Below are 18,806 nucleotides of genomic sequence, written 5' to 3' on the forward strand. Positions count from 1 at the left end.
TTAGACAATCACTGAATAAAAACAGAAAAACAAGTGGAAGGGTGAATACTCTCAAACCTACTTCTAGGATCAGACATCTAACTTTTACACACTGCAGAGACTTGCAATCTGAAAGTCATGATGAGACTTAGTGCGGGGTGTGTACTGCCCAAGATCTTGAAAGATTAGTTACACAGTCACTCGACCTGAGCTCAGCTCCACTGCTGCATCTGGTAACTGAACTTATAAACACGGTTAAAAGATTTTGAGAAACAAAGACCATTGACTGGTAAGTTGTGACAAGCAAAGAAAGAAGGCAGAAGCTGGTCAGCAAAGCTCAGTCTGCCTTAAGGTATTTAAGAAACGCATTTTTAACAAGTAGTTTTGTCAAATATGTTATGACAAAGTTACTGAAATAGTAGTAGCAAAAAGATGCAGTAATGATATATTTGTAGATGCAGTCTTCTCAACTTTACAAAGCCCTCTGAGGCTTGCAAGCTTTTCAACTACTGAAATTAAGCTAAGTCATTATGCTGTTAAGAAAAAGAGACTGTTAATTTTTCCAAAGGACAAACATCAACATTATTATTTTTTAAGATCACAACTATGGCAAAGTTTCACTTGAGAATTTATGGGCTTCTATCCCCATTTTTGTTATTTAATTAATTTCTAAGCTTTTTAACTCTTATAAAGCTGATGCACACTTATTTAGGTGTGTATGAAAGTACACATGCACATAGTTATCTATTAGCGTGCTAGAAGCTAAAAATATCTTGTGCACTCTCTACACACTTCCGTGAATTCAGCCAACATTTATCACCTACCAACAGTATATATATGAGAATAAGCCCACAACTGATTAAGTTGAAAATTTTATATTATCAATTAACAATAAATTTACTCATACCTGGTGTTGACGGTCTCTCCAACATATTCAAATGATGGTAAATAAAGGCTTGACTGTCATGAACCGTGTCCATATCAATTTCCTCCTCTTCTTGAGAGTTTGAGAACTAAGATATTGGGGAAAGAAATAAGTAGATGCTAATAATAAATCCTTAGGAGTATCACTATGCAGAATTTAAATTTTTTTATTTTTGAGATAAACTGGGGGTGAGAGGGAAAGGAGGTGATATCTACCACTGCAAAGGAATAAAAATTGAATAAAATTAAAAAGCATCAATGTCTACCCTTCTTTCTAATTTACCGTGAAGCTGTACGAACAAGAACATTAACTGTCAACTTCAGTTCTTGCCAGCCAATAAAATATCTGATGGGAAATGATTTTGCCAAAGTAAGCGTAACAACTACTGCACACATATACACAACATGTCTTTTGTTTGAACACAGCTTTAAGGAAAGCCAGTAGAAGCCACCGCTGTTATTCTGAATACCCTGCATATTGTGCAAGTTGAATTTCCATTTCTTACTCTGATTTTGAGTTTGACTTTACTGTCTTCATTCTTCTCTAGTATTTGCCCTGGCTCCAATGGAGACCCGAGTGGCATATCAGCCTTCCTCTTCACCCCCTGCTGATGACCAGAAATGCTGGATGCTGTTTCCTTAATAAGATGATCATCCTCCTGAAGCAGCATTAAAAGATCAAAATTAGAAGATAGCAAGAGCCACGTTTCAGCCTGAAAAAGACCTGATAGCTGAAAGCACTTCTGAGTAAGTGGGTGATTTGAACAAAGTTTTCCCTGTAGTTCTGGCAAAAAGTATTTTCTAAAACCCTGTATGGATTTGTGCCAACCTCTCCTACAAACATGGTTTCTCTTTACTTCTATTCCTGCTCCCTCTGCATATCTAGCATTGGCATCTTTTCTGTCCCTTCTCACAATCATGGTACTGTTGGTGTGCAACAACATTCGCTGCTTCTGAATGGCCTTTCTATAAATCTGTGCCTCGTAGACTCTCCTCATTCCAAATCTCTGCTGAAAAGCTGTGACAGCCTCTCATCTACACGTGGGATTTTGCTAAACCTTCTTCTCATTTGCTGTAAAAACTAATGCTTCCTTTGTTGAATGCAAGTCAGAATTAAGTAATAATAACCTGCTATTTTTTGATTTATTAAAAATAAATTAATCTGTTTTGTTAATTACTGCTAGGATAAGCAACAGAACGAGAGTCAGAGGAATATAAAAATAACAGGAGAGTCTAATAAGTTAGACATATAGTCATTAGAACAGGAGACAGGTGTTCCAACAAGTCTAATCCACAAAATAGGGAATTAAAAATAAGTATCTGTAGAAGTAAGCATTACCAAAAGCCCACTAAAAGCTAAATAAAAGCCGTATCATAGACTCTAAAGAGTATGGGCTGTTCAGCTGAACTGCTCTTCTCTGTTTTATACAGGGTACCTCAAAAATTCTTGCCCTGAGGAACTGAAACTGAATTTTATGAAGTGGGGAATTCTCACGATTCCCAGCACATTCAAGATCAAAACAGTCTGTCAGCACTGATTTTAACTCATTTGTGCTCTCAAAACATACACAATACACTGCTTTGAGGTATCTAGTTAGTCTCATGTATTCTATCACCTGTTAATTCTTATAGGTATTTCCCTCTTTTCGTCCTTGCTATTTAAGCCAACACATATCAGCTGTGAAATACTTCAGAGTAAACTTTGACTGATGCAAGAGGCAGTCTTCATTTTACATTAATCCTTTGCTCTTTTTCAATGAGGAAACTCAATTCTAGGTGCATTAATACGATCATCTATGCAAAGTTGGATACTAGAGATGAAGCTAAGGAAAAGATACAAGGGACGAAGTGTGAACGAGGCTTATACTAACACTGTTTTCAGTTTAAGCCAGCAGTGACACTCAAAGAAGGAGCTTCTTTCCCCTTCTCACAGTCTCTGTCCTGGGCCACCAAGGGCATTTGCATAAATGCATGACGAACTGGACTAAGGAAATACCTATTCATAAAGTATTTTTCAACCAGATCATCTCCTGATCTAGCTCATTGTGCAGTAACAACTGTACTGAAGGAAAGGCAAAGAAGCACTGAGAGGATTTTTCTTTTCCCCATCAAGACCAACTGACTCCTAAAGAACTGCAACACAAAAGCTGCAACAAAATGTCCCATTATTTAATTCTGATGTGTTTGTGCAATAACTTAAGACTTATTATATGTTCTACAAATAAGCAGGGTAGCTGTAAGGATATGACTCCATTATCATTTTCTCCCCCTGCTGGAAATATCTGGCATGGTACTATGATAATTTGCACACCATATACTTCTGAACAAAAGTGATGGTAGACATGAACTATGGGACTGATAATTATAAACACAGCAATAGTAAAAAAATCCCACTCAAAAGGCTGGAAAGAGTAGTTTCAAATGTGCTAGTCACATGTTCGTGCTCTTTTCAGGATCTACTCCTAAGCAGTTTCTCTCAAACAGAAATTTGAAACTGTTAAGAAAATTACTTATTTCCACTTACATTGGATTTTTCTCTCCTAATCAAATTTGCCCTACAAAAAGACTTGGTCTTACAGCAGTGGCAACTATTCTGGAAAAATGGACAAGTTGAACAGCTTGTAAGATCCGTTTTCCAGTTACATCATGAGTGTTAGGACTGAAACCTCAGAAGCCTGTAAGATACCAAACTGAATATATGCAACTTTTCAGAAGTTGTTACAAATCCTTCAGAGCACAGTACTAAGCAGGCAGATCCAAGTGTTAAATGAAGAACTATTATAGAAGTTCCAACTTTCTATCTCTTGAAGTTGTTTAAAAAGAGGTGTATCTGTGTATTTTAAGATGTAATAGAATTACTGATAAAAGCTTTTGTTTGGGAAAACTGTACAACTCGCCTATAAGCAATAGTCTAATTAAAAAAATTTCATAACAGCATCAAACATTTCTGTGAACACTTCATGTCTCATAAACAATACAGGAAAAATGCAGTTCTATAAAGAATACAAATGAAAGGTGAAAAAACCAAGAAGTTTGCGTACTACATGCAAAACAGTTAATTCAAAGGAGGTATGGAATGTGCAAGCTTTTTAAGTGGAAGGAATAAAGAACACCAAGGTGCAAAGACAGCTTGAGCACAATACAAAATGACATCAGAAACCAATGCATTGACTTAAAGCCATCTGAATGAGACGCATGCAGACAGTTTGTGCTTACGGTGCTCTGAAATACTACTGGCTGCCCGTGATTGTTAGCAGCGTTCACAGGTTCCTGATTATTTGCCACTGATTCAGGGATAATCGTTGGATTAAGCACAGCTTTCTTTTCTTTCAGATTAAGAACAAGTCCAAGCTCTGGTAGTGGTAAACACGAAGGTCTGCTGAGGCCAAAAAGTGTGAAATAGAGATCTACAGCACCACACCGCAATCTCCAGTCATGGGAAGTTCCTAAAATCCAGAAGAGATCACTGTTAACATGAGGTACACTCTTCTCCCATGCCACAAGGAAGACAGTTTAAAGCAACTTGAATCCAACAAAGTATGTACATCTTCTGGGCCTAAAGCACGCCTCCCTCATTACTCCTGCCTCTTTGTGTTTATTCAAATTCATTTGCTAGATGCTGTTTTAAATAAAGCACTAAGCTATAACCTGAATGTGTTTAGTATGGCAAGATTCAATATTTAGCTGGAAAACTAAGTGTTTTCAATAAAATAAAGAAGAACATAATGCTTTTATTTTTAAAGTTTCTTCTTAGGTTTTACTATTGGACAATTAAATAGTTTTTTTTTTTTAAAAACCAAACCATAGTCTCACATACCACTAGATTTGGTCACAATTGTCTATGCATTCCATGACATTTAGAAGGAGCTTTAAATATGACAGTGGTTTGTAACCTCTGAAAACCACACTGATAGCACAAACCAGTAACATGTGAACTTCTTTTTTAATGTCTAATGACTACAGTGACTTTTATCTCATTTACTTCACTGGATACTCAATACTTCATTTCGTATTCAAATTGGAGATACGTTGCTTCATTGATTTATTTTTCACAACAAGCTCTGTATTCCTTTATATCTTCATGCAGAAACAGTCAAAGCACGTTTGGCACCCATCAGAACAGAAAGTAACATCTGGTGCAATGCTGCAAACACAGTGATCCTGGTGCTAACTCAGCCCAGCTCTTTACTGACTGCAAGTTTATTGGACATACTGTTCTACAGCAGGAATAGAAGTATATCTGGTAAACAAGACACAGATGTGCCAACTGCCGTGTTAATATGGCTGTTCAAGACATCAAAAAATAAAATTATAAGATCTATCACTGTATATACTGAGTTTCATGGAGGTAAACAGTGTTTTGAGTAAGCTTGGTTGTACACACACAACCCATGTACAAGAAATTCTCCTAAGTTTCATGAGCAGTTGGGTAAGGAGAAAGTGACAAGAATATTAATTTGGACATCTCTAACGTTAAAATAATCTCCAAAAAATGACACATTCACAAGTATTACTGTTAAAACCATTCTAATAGTTTTAATATTAAATAATGAGCTCAACATATAAAACTACATTTTAAAATGTGATGAATTCCCATTCAGTATCTCTCTCCTTTTCCAGCAGAAAAGTTAAGATCAAATAAAATTGGTTTCTGAATTTCTCAGCAATTACTGGAAATTGCAGCCTCCATTAAATTGATAATGTTTCACACAGAAGAAAAAAAACTACATATATCAGAGTCAATTTTCTAGTACTTGCTCACTTTAAATGAAAACAACTCAAGATTGTAGAATCATGCAGTTTTAAACCTGGCTACTAGTTTGTCTCACAGTGACATTACCTTTCTGGACACCCAGGAATGCCAACCTTATGCCTTACAGAAAATAAATTGAAACATTATGTCATCATGACACATAGAAATTTAAGTAGTTTAAGTCCCAGGGATCATAATAAGAATGTATACCCTGCTTGTTACTTGTGAAAAGAAGTAATGGTTGTAAGAAACACTGCACACTCTCTTCTCTCAAAAAGGAAAAACAAACTCTCTGATGGGAACATCAAAATTGTTTATTTTCTGTGCCTGACACTTGGCAAATCCTACAAAACTGAACTACTGGTAGTCTCCTGGCTTCAGTTCCTGGAGCGTTGCTGTGAACTTTTAAACGCTCAAAATAATGATACACAGAGAACAGACAGCCTTCAATGACCTAAAAAACCTATATAAATGTTTATATGTAATCTGTAGAAATGTAACAGATGTTAACGGGCAGTTTGTCAGGTCTGGATAAAACTGCTTCAGTAATGGAAAACAGGTCAATGGTAAAGATGTAAAACCTTATCTCATTAGCACCTTTCCTAATCACAGAAAGCAAATTAAGCTTGAGGTTCACAATACACTTCTAAAAATCTCTAATAAATTATCCATGCAAATGATACCCTCTCATGTTCTCTGAGAATTTGGTAAAACAGAGCAAAGAGACTGCCTGATCTACAGCTAACTGTAAAGAAAAAGGAAAAACATACAGCTTCACTTGGGAAAACATTTTATGTGAACATCTGGGTCAAAGAATAATTTTATGCCAAAGTGTATCAAAGCACACTAGAGGATTAAAGAAAATAATGAAAAACATGTCCACTGGTACCCTGCATCACTAAGGAAGTTTAGGAGGTATGTGAATGAGAACTGCAGAAATTGAATTGTCCAGTTCTACCAATCTTACAACACTGAAGAAGTGCAAACCAACCTGAATTCATCAGTTTCCAAAGCTGATCTACCAAAGCTTCATTACACAAAGGTGACTCCGTGTTCTTGGTAAAAGGTGGATTCTTGGTCAGCATATCCAGGATCTTATGCCTAAAATAAAAATGATTTTCATTAAATCCAAATCAACACATTAAGAATACAAAGTCTGTTCCGTTTGCAATGTTCTTACAAACCAGACTTCTCAAACACACAGTATGATCAGATAAATTTATTGGTCAATAATTTCAAAACAAAAAGCAAGCTGCAGTAACACATTATTACCAGACATCATTTCTCAATAGTTACGTACAAAACTGTAGGCTGTATTATACCATTCAGTTTAACTACAGTCTTTTTTGCATGCTCACAACCTGGAGTTAGGCTGACCAATAAACTGCTTTCATACTGGCATCAAAGGATTTTTAAATATATTAAATTTTTATGACTGTGATGCAAATGACTGGAACAAAACCATTGGCTGGCAAACACTTCTGGAAAGGAAAATTGTCACTCTTAAGTTGCATAGGTGTATAAAAATTCCATGCTTACTGTGTTTATTTACAATACTCATACACTTAAACTGAAAGCAGATAGAGTTTTCCACTTTAAACCTAGCCTCAGAAACATTTTATCAATGATAATAATTGTGAGTTCCAATTTTAACTACATTCTCTGTATAAGAAGCTTCCCCATGCTGTGTTATATATTTAGGACAAGAAAACTCTATCAGTTCTGACTTTTTTCTTCTTCCTTTCAGAAGAGGCTTACATTCCACATCCTCTTTAATGAGACTCAAAATGAAAATTCTTTCCTGGACTGAAGCTTTGCCTCCACTAGTGACTGGAACCATACCTACTTTTATTAACAAGAATAATAGAAGAAAATAGATGATAATCTTACAACTACAACATTTTTTTAAGAGAGCAGCTAAATGGAGAGAAAAAGTAATACTTTCAATCTCTGAAATTCATTGAAGTAGTGGTAACCACAGAAAGTGCGTGCTGTGGAAGAAGAATCATTATGAACTAAGATGTTACAAGTTTCATAATGAATGTGCTATAATATACAATCACACAATGCTGAAAATGAAGTTGATACAGGAAATACTAGAAGTTACACTGTATTTTCATATGTTATCCTTTCACCCCATCTACAGTCTAACAATTGCTTTGCACTCATGGCTGGCAAAGCATCGTATGCATTACGTTTCAACCACTATAAATATCACAGTTTCTTCTTGTCATATGCAATATCAGACTTGTCTATGTTATTTATGATTAGGAAATGATTTCTAACTTCAGATATTCACAAGAGGAACAGAACATGAGAGATAAAAATAATATAAGGGAGAATAAGAACCATGTACATTATCTTCTGAGATGTCAACTGCTGAAACATCAAAATGCACCGCCATTATGTAAAACAACAAGGAGATAAATTGTTTTTTGTAAAGTATCAAGCAGGTAAGCGCTGGATCTATTCTAACAAGTCCTGACCAAGAATTTATGCAGTAGGTTCCAGCATTAGTAAAAGCACTGACTCACTAACCTTATGTAGGGCACAGGATCATTCTGAACCATTGTGAGCAGCCATTGTAGTTCTTCGTAGCTCCTATCAACTGCAAATAATAAAATAAAATAGCTATAAATAGACAGAAAAAAACAAAGTTTGTACAAGATGGTCATGGCTTCCTGTAATTAGCTAGTGAAAGGTCTGAATCACTGCAGCCAGAATTTCATTAATTATAATGCAAATTCCAAGAAAAAGGTGGTTTACATGGTTTGACTTCACAGCAAAATAAAAATATGCACATAACTCCCTCATGCCCAAGTTGTTCAGTAACTACCAACTCTGATTCTTCGAACATGACTTTGTTATGAGTGCTGATCAGAGAGAAAATAACCTTCTTTACTTTAGGAAGCACACAGTACCAACACATCCAAATATCCTTTCAACAATCTATACTACAATTTCCACACAGAACAGAGAATAGACAATTCTTATACAAAATAATCAGTGACCATTATCTATAAACCAGGTAGAAAGCAGAAGACAACAGGGCTTTCTTAAAACTCTAAGCACACTCTGAAACCCTCCTTAGTTTTTTTAAAAAATCAGCATACTCTGAAATTAAAATATATTTTGAGTCTTATCAGCATATGCCTCTTAGAAAATGCTGCCTGACACAAAGACAAAGTCATCTTATTTAAGCTGTTTAAATCTTTGCTGAAGAGTCTTTAGCAGGCAGCTTGAAAGTTAGCTCTGCTCTTCCTGCAATCTAGCCACAACAGAACTGCTTACACTGACAAGGGATAGGACCAGGCTGTTATTCTCTGCCTCTAAATGGGACTTACTAGCTCATGTTCTGCACCATTCAGATCGCAGTTATGCAGTTTGGGTTGATTGGGAATGATGCATCTGAACAGACTAGGACCACAGTGGCAGATTTGCCTTAAAAATCTGGGAAACCTTTAAAAGCTATGCACAGGACGTGCTTTGAAGGGATTAGAGGCTGTCTGCGCTCAACTCCATGCACAGTGCTTTTCCTGGCAGCTACCCTGCTTGGAATAGAAGCAGATAGAACATTGCATACAGAAGTTGTTTTGCATGGAAGAAAAATAATATTGTATAACCATGCAGCAAGAAAAACAGAACACGTGTGAACACATTAAATCATAATCGTAAGAAAGCTGAAATAATTTTAACTGCAAAAAAAGAAAATGTATTTTTAAATGGTTGATAAGAGAATGGAGCCACTTGGAGATGAGTCCTTCAGGCTGATAGTAGAGGACAATAGAATCAAGAAGCACACTAGCCTTTGTGGTTAGAGAAGTCTTTTTTGGTTTCCTAAACCTACTTGTGCCTGAAATGCAGTATGCCTTCTTTAGCATTTGCTTTACAAAGCTAGACTTCCAAAGCTCTGCTACTAACACTCCTCAAATTTGTAGAGCAACATGACATTTTGAGGAGCAGTGATAAATTTAACCTGATCTTCTGGAAAATAAATCTTATTAGCTTGATGTCAGTTTCTCAGTTGCAGCAGAGGACCTATGAGACTTGAAATTTTCATTCATGCAATTGGGTAGTCACGGATATTTATGAGTACAGTTTGTTGTTACCTCTTAGAATATGCAACTTCTTGGAAGTATATATATGTAACAGCTAATAGTCACTGAGCTATCAGAAGCTACCTTTAAAAATGTTAATAAAATCCACTCACTTCAAGTTTAGACTAACTGCCCAAGTCCTTGTATGCTGCCTCAAGCATTTTAGAGTTACCATGTCTCAGAAAAAGCTTACTATTAACAGCAAAGAAAACAACTTCTTCTGTTCCATGGAGAAATTATTTCTTTTAAAGTAACTTGAAGAAAAAAAAAAAAAAAGCAGTGCTATTTCTGCTCAGAGAGTTGATAGAAAAACATGGGAGTTCCACACTGCCCCAGAAAATACAGACTTCTCTTTTTATGGAAATAACAAAAATCGGTCAGCTCCCTTTATACAAACTGTTAAAAAGGCAGCTTTGGCACAAGCAACAGCCATTTGATAGCTGCTGTTTCACATCCAGTATGAACTGGAAACCAGGTAACCAGGAATGATGAGAATCAGACATCTTGGCACAAGATGGCCCATCCTTTCTTCTTCCAAAGCCAGAGACTTTGGGCCTTGCTAGACAAACCCTTCTAACTTCTACATGTGTAGCAGGATTTTGTTAGCACAGTGAGCTTTCAGATTTACACCAAAAGCTACCTAATCTAACAAGAGGAGCAAGAGCTAAGTTCGGTTTTATTTGAAGTAGTATTAGAGAAACAACACTGACAGTCAGTTAAGATAGTAGGCTGTGTTGGGAATCATATCGACTTTGTGGCAGATATCTATTTATCTCTGCTACCTCTTCATCAGAGAAGTTGTTGTTAGTAAGGTAGAACAGTGCTGGAATTCTATAATCCATTATTTCCAAACCTCATAGCAAGCTCAGTCTAAACTTCCATTTAGCTCAACTTCTTCAAGTAATCTTCCTACGATTTTTTACCATTCAGGTTCTCCCGTCCTGTATCTGTAGAGTATTTTGGGCAACTTACCATACCTTACTTACACTTCATCCCGTTTTGATCAGCTCTTTTAAAGACATAATATATTACTTCACAATACTTAGCATTTATCAATGGTCCTGGTCAACCAGAGAGGTCCCTGAGTGCTGGAAGCTTGCCACCATGAATCTACAAGAAGTGTTGTAAGGAGGATTTAGGGAACTACAGGCCTGCGAGCCTGACCTTGGTGTCAGGGAAGGTTATGGAACAGATCATCTTGAGTGAGACCACATGGCATTTACAGGATGATCAGGTGATAATCAGGTGATAAGGCCCAGTCAGCATGGGTTCGTGAAAAGCAGGTCCTGCCTGATTGACCTCATCTCTTTTTTTGATAAGTGACCCACCTGGTGGATGAGGGAAAAGCTGGTGGTGTAGTCCACCTTGACTGCAGTAAAGCTTTGACACTGTCTCCCACAGTATGCTCCTGGAGAAGCTGGCAGCCCATGCTGCATACCTACACATTCCTCGCTGGGTAAAGAACTGGCTGACTGGCTGGAGGGCCAGGACCAAAAAGTGGTGGTGAATGGAGTCAAATCCAGTTGGTGAGTGGCCACAAGTGGTGTTCCCTAGGGGCTGGTATTGAGGCCTGTCCCATTTAATATCTTTACTGATGACTTGGATAAAGGCATTAAGTTTTGCAGATGACACCAAGCTGGGATGAAGTGCTGATCTGCCTGAGGGTAGAAAGGCACTACAGAAGGATCTGGACAGGCTGGATAGCTGGGTTGAGGCCAATGGAACGAAATTCAACAAGACCAACTGCCGGGTCCTTCACTTTGGCATCAACAAACCCAGGCAATGGGTTTGTTACTCTTGAATACTCTTGGGGCAGAGTAGCTGAGAAGACTGTGCTGAGAAAACAGACCTAGTGGTGTTGACAGACACTCAGCTGAACACAAGCCACAGTGTTCCCAGATGGCCAAGAAGGCCAATGGCATCTTGGCTTGTATAAGAAATAGCATAGCCAGCAGGAGCAGGAAGGCAATCATCTTTCTGTACTCAGCTCTGGTGAGGCAGCACCTTGAGTACTGTGTTCAGTTTTGGGCTCCTCACTGCAAGAAAGACCATGTCCAGATAAGAGCAATGAAGCTGGTAAAGAGTCTGGAGCACAATTCTTATGAGAAGTGGCCGAGGGAACTGGGATTGTTAAAGTCTGGAGGACACTCAGGGGCAACGTTATTGCCCTCTATAATTACCTGAAAGGCAGCTGTGGTGTGGCAGGGGTCAGCCTCTTCTCCCACATAATTAGCATTAGGACAAGAGGGAACAGCCTCAAGTTAGGCCAGGTGAAGTTCAGTTTGAATCTTAGGAATAATTTCCTCTTGCAAAGAGTGGTCAGGTGCTGTAACGGGCTGTCCAGGGAGGTGGCTGAGTCACTGTCCCTGGAGATGTTCAAGAAACATTTAGATGTGGTCCTAAGGGACATGGTTTAGCAGGGAAATACTGGTGGTAGGTGGATAATTGGACTAGATATTCTTGGAGGTCTTTTCTAACTTTGGTGATTCTAATACAACCACTTCCCCCTAATACACAACCTAAATCTTCCTCAAAGCCATTTTCCTTTGTTCTGCCACTCATAGCGGTATCAAATGGCACATGCACAGTGTGTTAGAGATCCAGAATGACTGGTGAATTACAATCTAGTACTTTATTTTATACATGAAAATCATTAGTTTCCAATTCCCTCTAGGAAACCTCTCAGGATTGAAATTCAACTTTAACATTCAAGAAAGCTATTTAGTTTTTTTTTGTTTTTTTTTCCCCAAAGGTCTCCAGCAGTCAACTTATGTTTATCATGTAATGAAACAGAAACATCTCACATTGGCTGTGTATAACAAATGGCAAGGTGGAATAAACCAACACTCATTAAAATAATTTAAGTTTCCAAAATGTACAGTTACAAAATGCACACGTGAAAAAAAAGTTGAGAATAGTAAGATAAAGCAAAGCCAAGAACTCTGACATCGCTGAACTCAACTGAATCAAAACCACTACAAATGATGTTAAATCAGCAGCACCTCTCAGCACCCCTTACCACTACTCATCAGTCTACTCAGTGTTTCAAAACTTCAGATGTCTGATTCAATCTGTGGAACACTGAGAAATAATGCTCACATCTTCATAACATTTGCATTACCAGCCTTTCTTATCAACACATCAACATAAGCTCTTCTGTTGGAGGATACTTCAACCTAGTATTAACGAGGTAACTGTTACACCTTTTACTATATCACAAGTGTTACAAATTGTCAAAATACATGAAAGAGTACCTTTTGTGTAATCAACCACAGCCTCCAATGCTGCTATTCGGACATCTACAAAGTGCCCATATTCTGCGTATGACTTAAAGAGAGCAGGATCACTTGGGACATGACCATTCTTTTGAAGCACTCTAATAGCTTTTAAACAGCTAGAAGCAGAAGAAAGAAAATTTACATTAGGCTTCCAAAATGCCATCCACAAAGTATATATATAGTTTCTTCCTTCAGAATCAAGTAGTCTTTCTCTAATATTAATCAACAATTATTTCTACATTATTAATACAGCACTGAGTAACTCTGAGTTAGGCAGAAACACTGAAGAAAAATTGTGTTAAACTCATATTGATTCAAATACAACTGTACCTGCACAGAAAATAAATAGCTCAGATTACTGTTGTATGCTCTATAGATATTGCTACAATTATGCTTTTTGCAAAACTTTCATAAATTTCTCATTAAAGAAGCAAAAGCACAATCAATTTGTGTCTGCTCTTAACAATCTACACCAACAGAGATTAATCTTGAACAACAGAGCACTCAAGATGAACTTACACTACCAACTTTTGGAAACAGCCAAGAGTTTGCCATTTAAGACTAACGTACATAAGCTAAAACTACAGAAGAGTACACAAAACCAAAAAAGTAGTGACTGCTCTCTTGTATGTGTGCAACAAAATGAGTCCTGATGAAGGAAAAGCTGGACATGAGCCAGCAGTGTGCTTTTGCAGCTTTGAAGGCCAATGCTACCCTGGGCTGAATCAAAAGAGGGGTGGCTAGTAGGGAGAGGGAGGTGATTGTCCTCCTGTGTTCTGCCCTTGTCAGGCCCCATCTGGAGTACCATGCCCAGGCCTGGGGCCTGCAGAACAGGAAGGAAATGAAACTGTCGGTCCAGAGGAGGGCCACAAAGATACTCAGAGAGCTGAAGCACCTTTCCCATGATGAAAGGCTGAGGGAGCTGGGATTGTTTAGCCTGGGGAAGTGAAGGGTCTGGGGTGACTTTACTGTAGTCTTCCAGTATTTGAAGGGAGCTTACAAGCAGGAGGGGGACTGACTTTTTATGGAAGTAGATGGTGTGAGAACAAGGGGAAATTGATTTAAACTGAAAAAGGGGAGGTTTAGGTTAGATGTTACAAATTCTTCACTCAGAAGGTAGTGAGGCACTGGCACAAGCTGCCCAGAGAACTTAATGTCCCATCCCTGGGACAGGTTTGATGTGTTCCTGGGCAGTCTGATGTAGTGGTTAACAACCCTACCCACTGCAGGAGGGCGGTTGGAACTAGGTGATCTTGAGGTCCCTTCCAGCCCTTCCAAGCCATTCTATGTTTCAGTGATTATTAAACCACACCTGACTGTAATCGTGTGTCTATAGCTAGGAAGAAGCTTCTCCATATTTAGGAAACGGGTAATTTCTTCAAGAATAAGTCGAACGTCAGGATTTAGGTTATCCAGTGTTCGTACTTCATTGTTCACGCTGACTGCAGGAGTCACAGAGTTGGCTAGGGCATCAATCAGCTCAGCACGATAGTAGTTGTCTGAAAACTAGATAAAAAACAGCATTTAGATACAAGATATAACAAAATATATTCTTAAAAAGTTGAGTAATGTTGAAGCACTGTTACAGAATAAGATCTTAAAACAGAAACCATGTGACAAACTGTGAGAAAGCAAAATAGTTAAATAAATTTGTCCTGAAAAATGGATTTGAGTTCAAGCAAGCAGATAAACTATCTTATATTACATTATTCTTCACTCTGGAATATAACCATATTAATAGTAATACATTGTTTTACAAAAATTGAAAAGTCAAGTAATGAAAATTTTCAAGATTTAGAAATAAAAGTAATTTTTTCTAAACGCTAGCACCCATAACTACTTGCCTCTCTTTCTACTCAGTACAAAGGTTATCAAGGTTAATGGTCACCCGACATCTCTGAAAATAAGAGGGTTTATATAAGTAGCCACTTCAAGAGCTCCTAAGTGAACTAACTGATGCCTCTGCTTATTAAGGAAAATCTTGCTTCTGCTTCTGCTCCTTTTCTCATGCTCACAGTTCCAAGCCCTTTCCTTGTGCTAGCTCTTGCATTTATTGGTCACATCAATTTACTGAACAGCAGGAGTACAGAAATAAAATTATAAAAAGAAATAAAAAGTATAAAATCATAAAAAATTATAAAATTATAAAAAATTATAAAAGCAGAATGAAGTACTGAGTTTGCACATCATCTAATTTAACCTAAGCAAGCCAAAGAGTGACAGATACAGCAGGTTTCTAACGTATGCTTAGAAGGGACATAAGGAAAAGTGAAGTGGGATATTTCCTTTGGTGGTAGAGAGACGTTGGTACAATTCAGCACATCCTGTCTGAACTCTACCTCTCCACCTTCTATCATCCTCTCACTTCAATTTTCCTGGCTTCTACACACCAGAAAGTTAAGTTTTAAGAGGCTTCAGTCTTGTTTCACTAAACATCAGGTACTTAATTCCAAAGATTACTTAGGAATCATCCTTGCAGATGATTCTTAACTAGGGACGTGGAACTTCTTATCATCTTAGGATCTTAAAGGATCACCCTTCAGATGTATTCTATATGCTAAGGAACTTAAGATGATACTTTCAACTCAGGGGCTTCAGTTTAGTGATGAAACAACACTAAAATGAGCTCCACCTTTTACTTAACTAGATGTAGGTTATTCTGTTCTGTACATACCGTTAACAAAAAATTATTTCCTTGCTCGATTAGACATTCTTCTCAAAAGTGCTTGATTTCCAATGCTACATTCATGCAGAAAATGTTAACCCTCGTGCACATTTTCAGATCCACGATAAGTCAACAAACACAGAGTTTTCTCCAAGAGAAACAACCAAGAAAAGTCACCTCAAATGTCAGCTACAGAGTATTCTTTAACATACTGTTTAGTTTAGCATATCACCTTTTATCAACTCTCCTAGCTACGTATTTACATTAGTGGCATAATACATCGTACAGTGTATTAACTTTAAGATTCTCCAACAAAAAAGTGAGAGAGTAAAATAAACACATTCCTTACCTTATTCTTCCTGTTATCATTATACTTGATCAAATCCAAAATAAACATCAAAACCTCCTTAGGACAGAGGTTGTGAACATCTCTCAGAAGGGCCATGGCAACTGGCATAGTCTGTGTAATAAAATTAATGCTAATATCATTCTTACAACAGTGAAGTGACAGTTACACTCTGAAAAGAGCTATACCTTGAAAACAAGCAATTAGATTTGCAGAAACATATCTCTGACAGAAATTTCTTTTTGAAAGACCATATGCTACAGAACTTTCAGTTCAAAAAGTAATGCAATTATTGCTCAATAACCAGTCACAGAGCAGACAGAAAAAGTTACACATCCAAGAAATGACTCAGTTCAAGGCACTATCTAAAAGGTAAGGAATGGAAAATAATGAAGCAAAGAAAATGGTGAAATTCATTCTGAGACTGACATCCAAGTTGAGTGTTTGTGTGTGAACCTGGTGTCTGTGCCTGATACGTACAATCAAGAGGTATACACCCAATACAGTCAGCGGTGCTAAAGAATTATCAGACAAATAGGTATTTCTTTTAGATATTTCTTTTAGATCTAGATATTTCTTTTAGAATCCACTCAAATAGTTTCAGGAATCTTTATCGTGGAAATATAAATTTATAACATGAGATTAAAAATGTAAGGGACAAAAGCATTAAGACAGTGGGAGAAAATGAACAATGAGAAAAAGAGCAGAAGACGACAAATGACTGTTCAAAAAAGAGAAGGGTGGGGAGAAGGATGAAGCAGTTTGGGACAGAGAAATAAAATTTAAGTTTTCTCTGATCAGTAATACAATACATCTGAATTAAGAATTCAATCATCAAGCAATTATAAAGTTAGCCTTGAGAGACAAACCACTGTCATTTGTTTTAGTTGTTATTCACTGTACACTTATATGTCTCAGGAAAAAAAAGTGCATAACATGAAAAGAATCTGTAGCAGCATGATGCTGACAGTCAGTGGAAAGCAGGAAGAAAGAAGATTTAAATAGTGCCTTGAACTAAAAAGGCCACCAATTTAAGTTAAAATTTGTAAGATTTTATTTACATAATGAAATCAATGCCGAAGATGGCTGACAAATTCATCTACAAGAGCAGATCATAGAATGGTTTGGGTTGGAAGGGACTCAAAGGATCACTGAGTTCCAACTGAGGGCCACCAACCTCCAGATCTGGTACTAGACCAGGCTGCCCAGGGCCCATCCAACCTGGCCTTGAACACCTCCAGGGACGGGGCACCCACAACCTTTCTGTGCAGCCTGTTCCAGCACCTCATCACTTTCTCTGTAAAGAACTTCCCCCTGACATCCAATCTAAATCCTCCCTCCTTGAGCTTAGAGACATTTTCCCTTGTTCTATCACTGCCTACCCTTGCAAAAAGTTGATCCCCCTCCTGTTTATAACCCCTTTTAAATTCTGGAAGGCTGCAATGAGGTCTCCTCTCAGCCTTCTCTCCTCCAGGCTGAACAAGCCCTCAGCCTATCTTCACAGGATAGGCGTTTCAGCCCTCTGATCATCCTGATGATTAGTTTTGTTACTGTGCAGTACATTCTCTTTAAGAACTCAAATATTTTCAACTAATTATTATGTGTACTACAGTCTTCTGAAGAAATTGCTAATTTAACTGCTGCTGTTCAGAGAAAAATGATAAGAACTTCTGTTAACTATTTCTTAATGAAGATGAAAGAAAAGGATATAAAATAGAAAAGAACCAGTTCTTTTCAACATTTAATGAAAGCAAAGTGAGACTGTGCTATTCATGTTCCAGAAGTCGTCCTCCATAGGAACATTTTCTTTTTGACATTTAATTTAAAGAGTTCAATGGAAAAACAAATTTTACCTTTTGCAGAAAGTAGCTTTGAAAGTTCATGAAGTTGTTGGTCTTCACAATGTTTGGACAAGTCTTACAGCAAAACATTCGGGTAAAGAGCGACTTCATGGCTGGTGGTCCTGTCCATGTACTTACCATGGAATTTGCAATCTATATAATTAGAGGAAAGGGAAATCACATTACCATCATTGCTGTAAGTTTAAATTGGCTGTAAAGAAATAAAAATTTCCCCAAATAAGAAATAATATTGCCAGGAATGTACTGCCCTTCAAATACAAACATATTTTCAACAATATATTATATTACATTAGCTAAGTTTACCCTGCCATCCCCAATACATCTTCTCTACATTAAATGTACATTTTTAGGTAGTTGTTTCACTTGGAAGATGTCTGCATCTAAACACCTTTCCATGACAAACTTCTGCTTTTAACTATTTAATCTTTTCTATTTAGATGAATATTCTGTGTTTATTAAGCCAAATTTTCTGACTCCACAGAAGCCAGTGATGGAAGAGGTTTTTACAATACCAACATCCCAAATATACCCTGCCAGTAACCTCAGCCTTAGCCACTCTAACACTAAAAGACCACCCCTAAAGCAAAATAAAAGTTAGCTAATGCAGAATCATAGAATCACAAGGACCTACAAGATCTAGTCCAACTGTCCTCCTATCACCATTACTACCCACTAAGCTACTAAACCATATCTTGTAGCACCTCTTCCAGATGCCTTCTGAACACTGCAACTGCCATTCAGCTTTAATTTTATTTTGCAATCAAACAATGTACTGAGACAAATCTATTGCTATCATCTGTTCTGAGGTAAGGAAGTTCTACAGGGACAAACTGTCATTACGCCTTCCCAACACCCTGGGGTTCGTGTATTTGTGAAATGAAAGCGTGCAGAGAAGAGTACCT

The 18,806-nt window shown here is 37.5% G+C and overlaps 1 protein-coding gene across 3 annotated transcripts in view; it reads right to left on the reverse strand.

Annotated features, from left to right (window-relative positions):
• TAF2 (TATA-box binding protein associated factor 2) overlaps positions 1-18,806 on the reverse strand; it is a 60,598-nt gene that overhangs the window by 15,249 nt on the left and 26,543 nt on the right. For 2 of the 3 annotated variants that reach the window (XM_042868774.1, XM_042868772.1), the window contains exons 17-25: positions 17,896-18,036; positions 16,046-16,156; positions 14,344-14,537; positions 13,008-13,147; positions 8,195-8,264; positions 6,648-6,757; positions 4,120-4,349; positions 1,410-1,562; positions 887-992 (exon numbers count right to left, since the gene is read on the reverse strand). In XM_042868774.1, the coding sequence (XP_042724708.1) occupies positions 887-992; positions 1,410-1,562; positions 4,120-4,349; positions 6,648-6,757; positions 8,195-8,264; positions 13,008-13,147; positions 14,344-14,537; positions 16,046-16,156; positions 17,896-18,036 (1,255 nt within the window). The remainder of the gene's footprint in view (positions 1-886; positions 993-1,409; positions 1,563-4,119; positions 4,350-6,647; positions 6,758-8,194; positions 8,265-13,007; positions 13,148-14,343; positions 14,538-16,045; positions 16,157-17,895; positions 18,037-18,806) is intronic. The other variant, XM_042868773.1, reaches the window with a different exon arrangement.

The sequence above is a fragment of the Lagopus leucura genome, unplaced genomic scaffold (assembly GCF_019238085.1).
Source record: "Lagopus leucura isolate 7727_CA_CO unplaced genomic scaffold, USGS_WTPT01 Super-Scaffold_100002, whole genome shotgun sequence".
In the NCBI taxonomy this organism is placed as follows: Eukaryota; Metazoa; Chordata; class Aves; order Galliformes; family Phasianidae; genus Lagopus; species Lagopus leucura.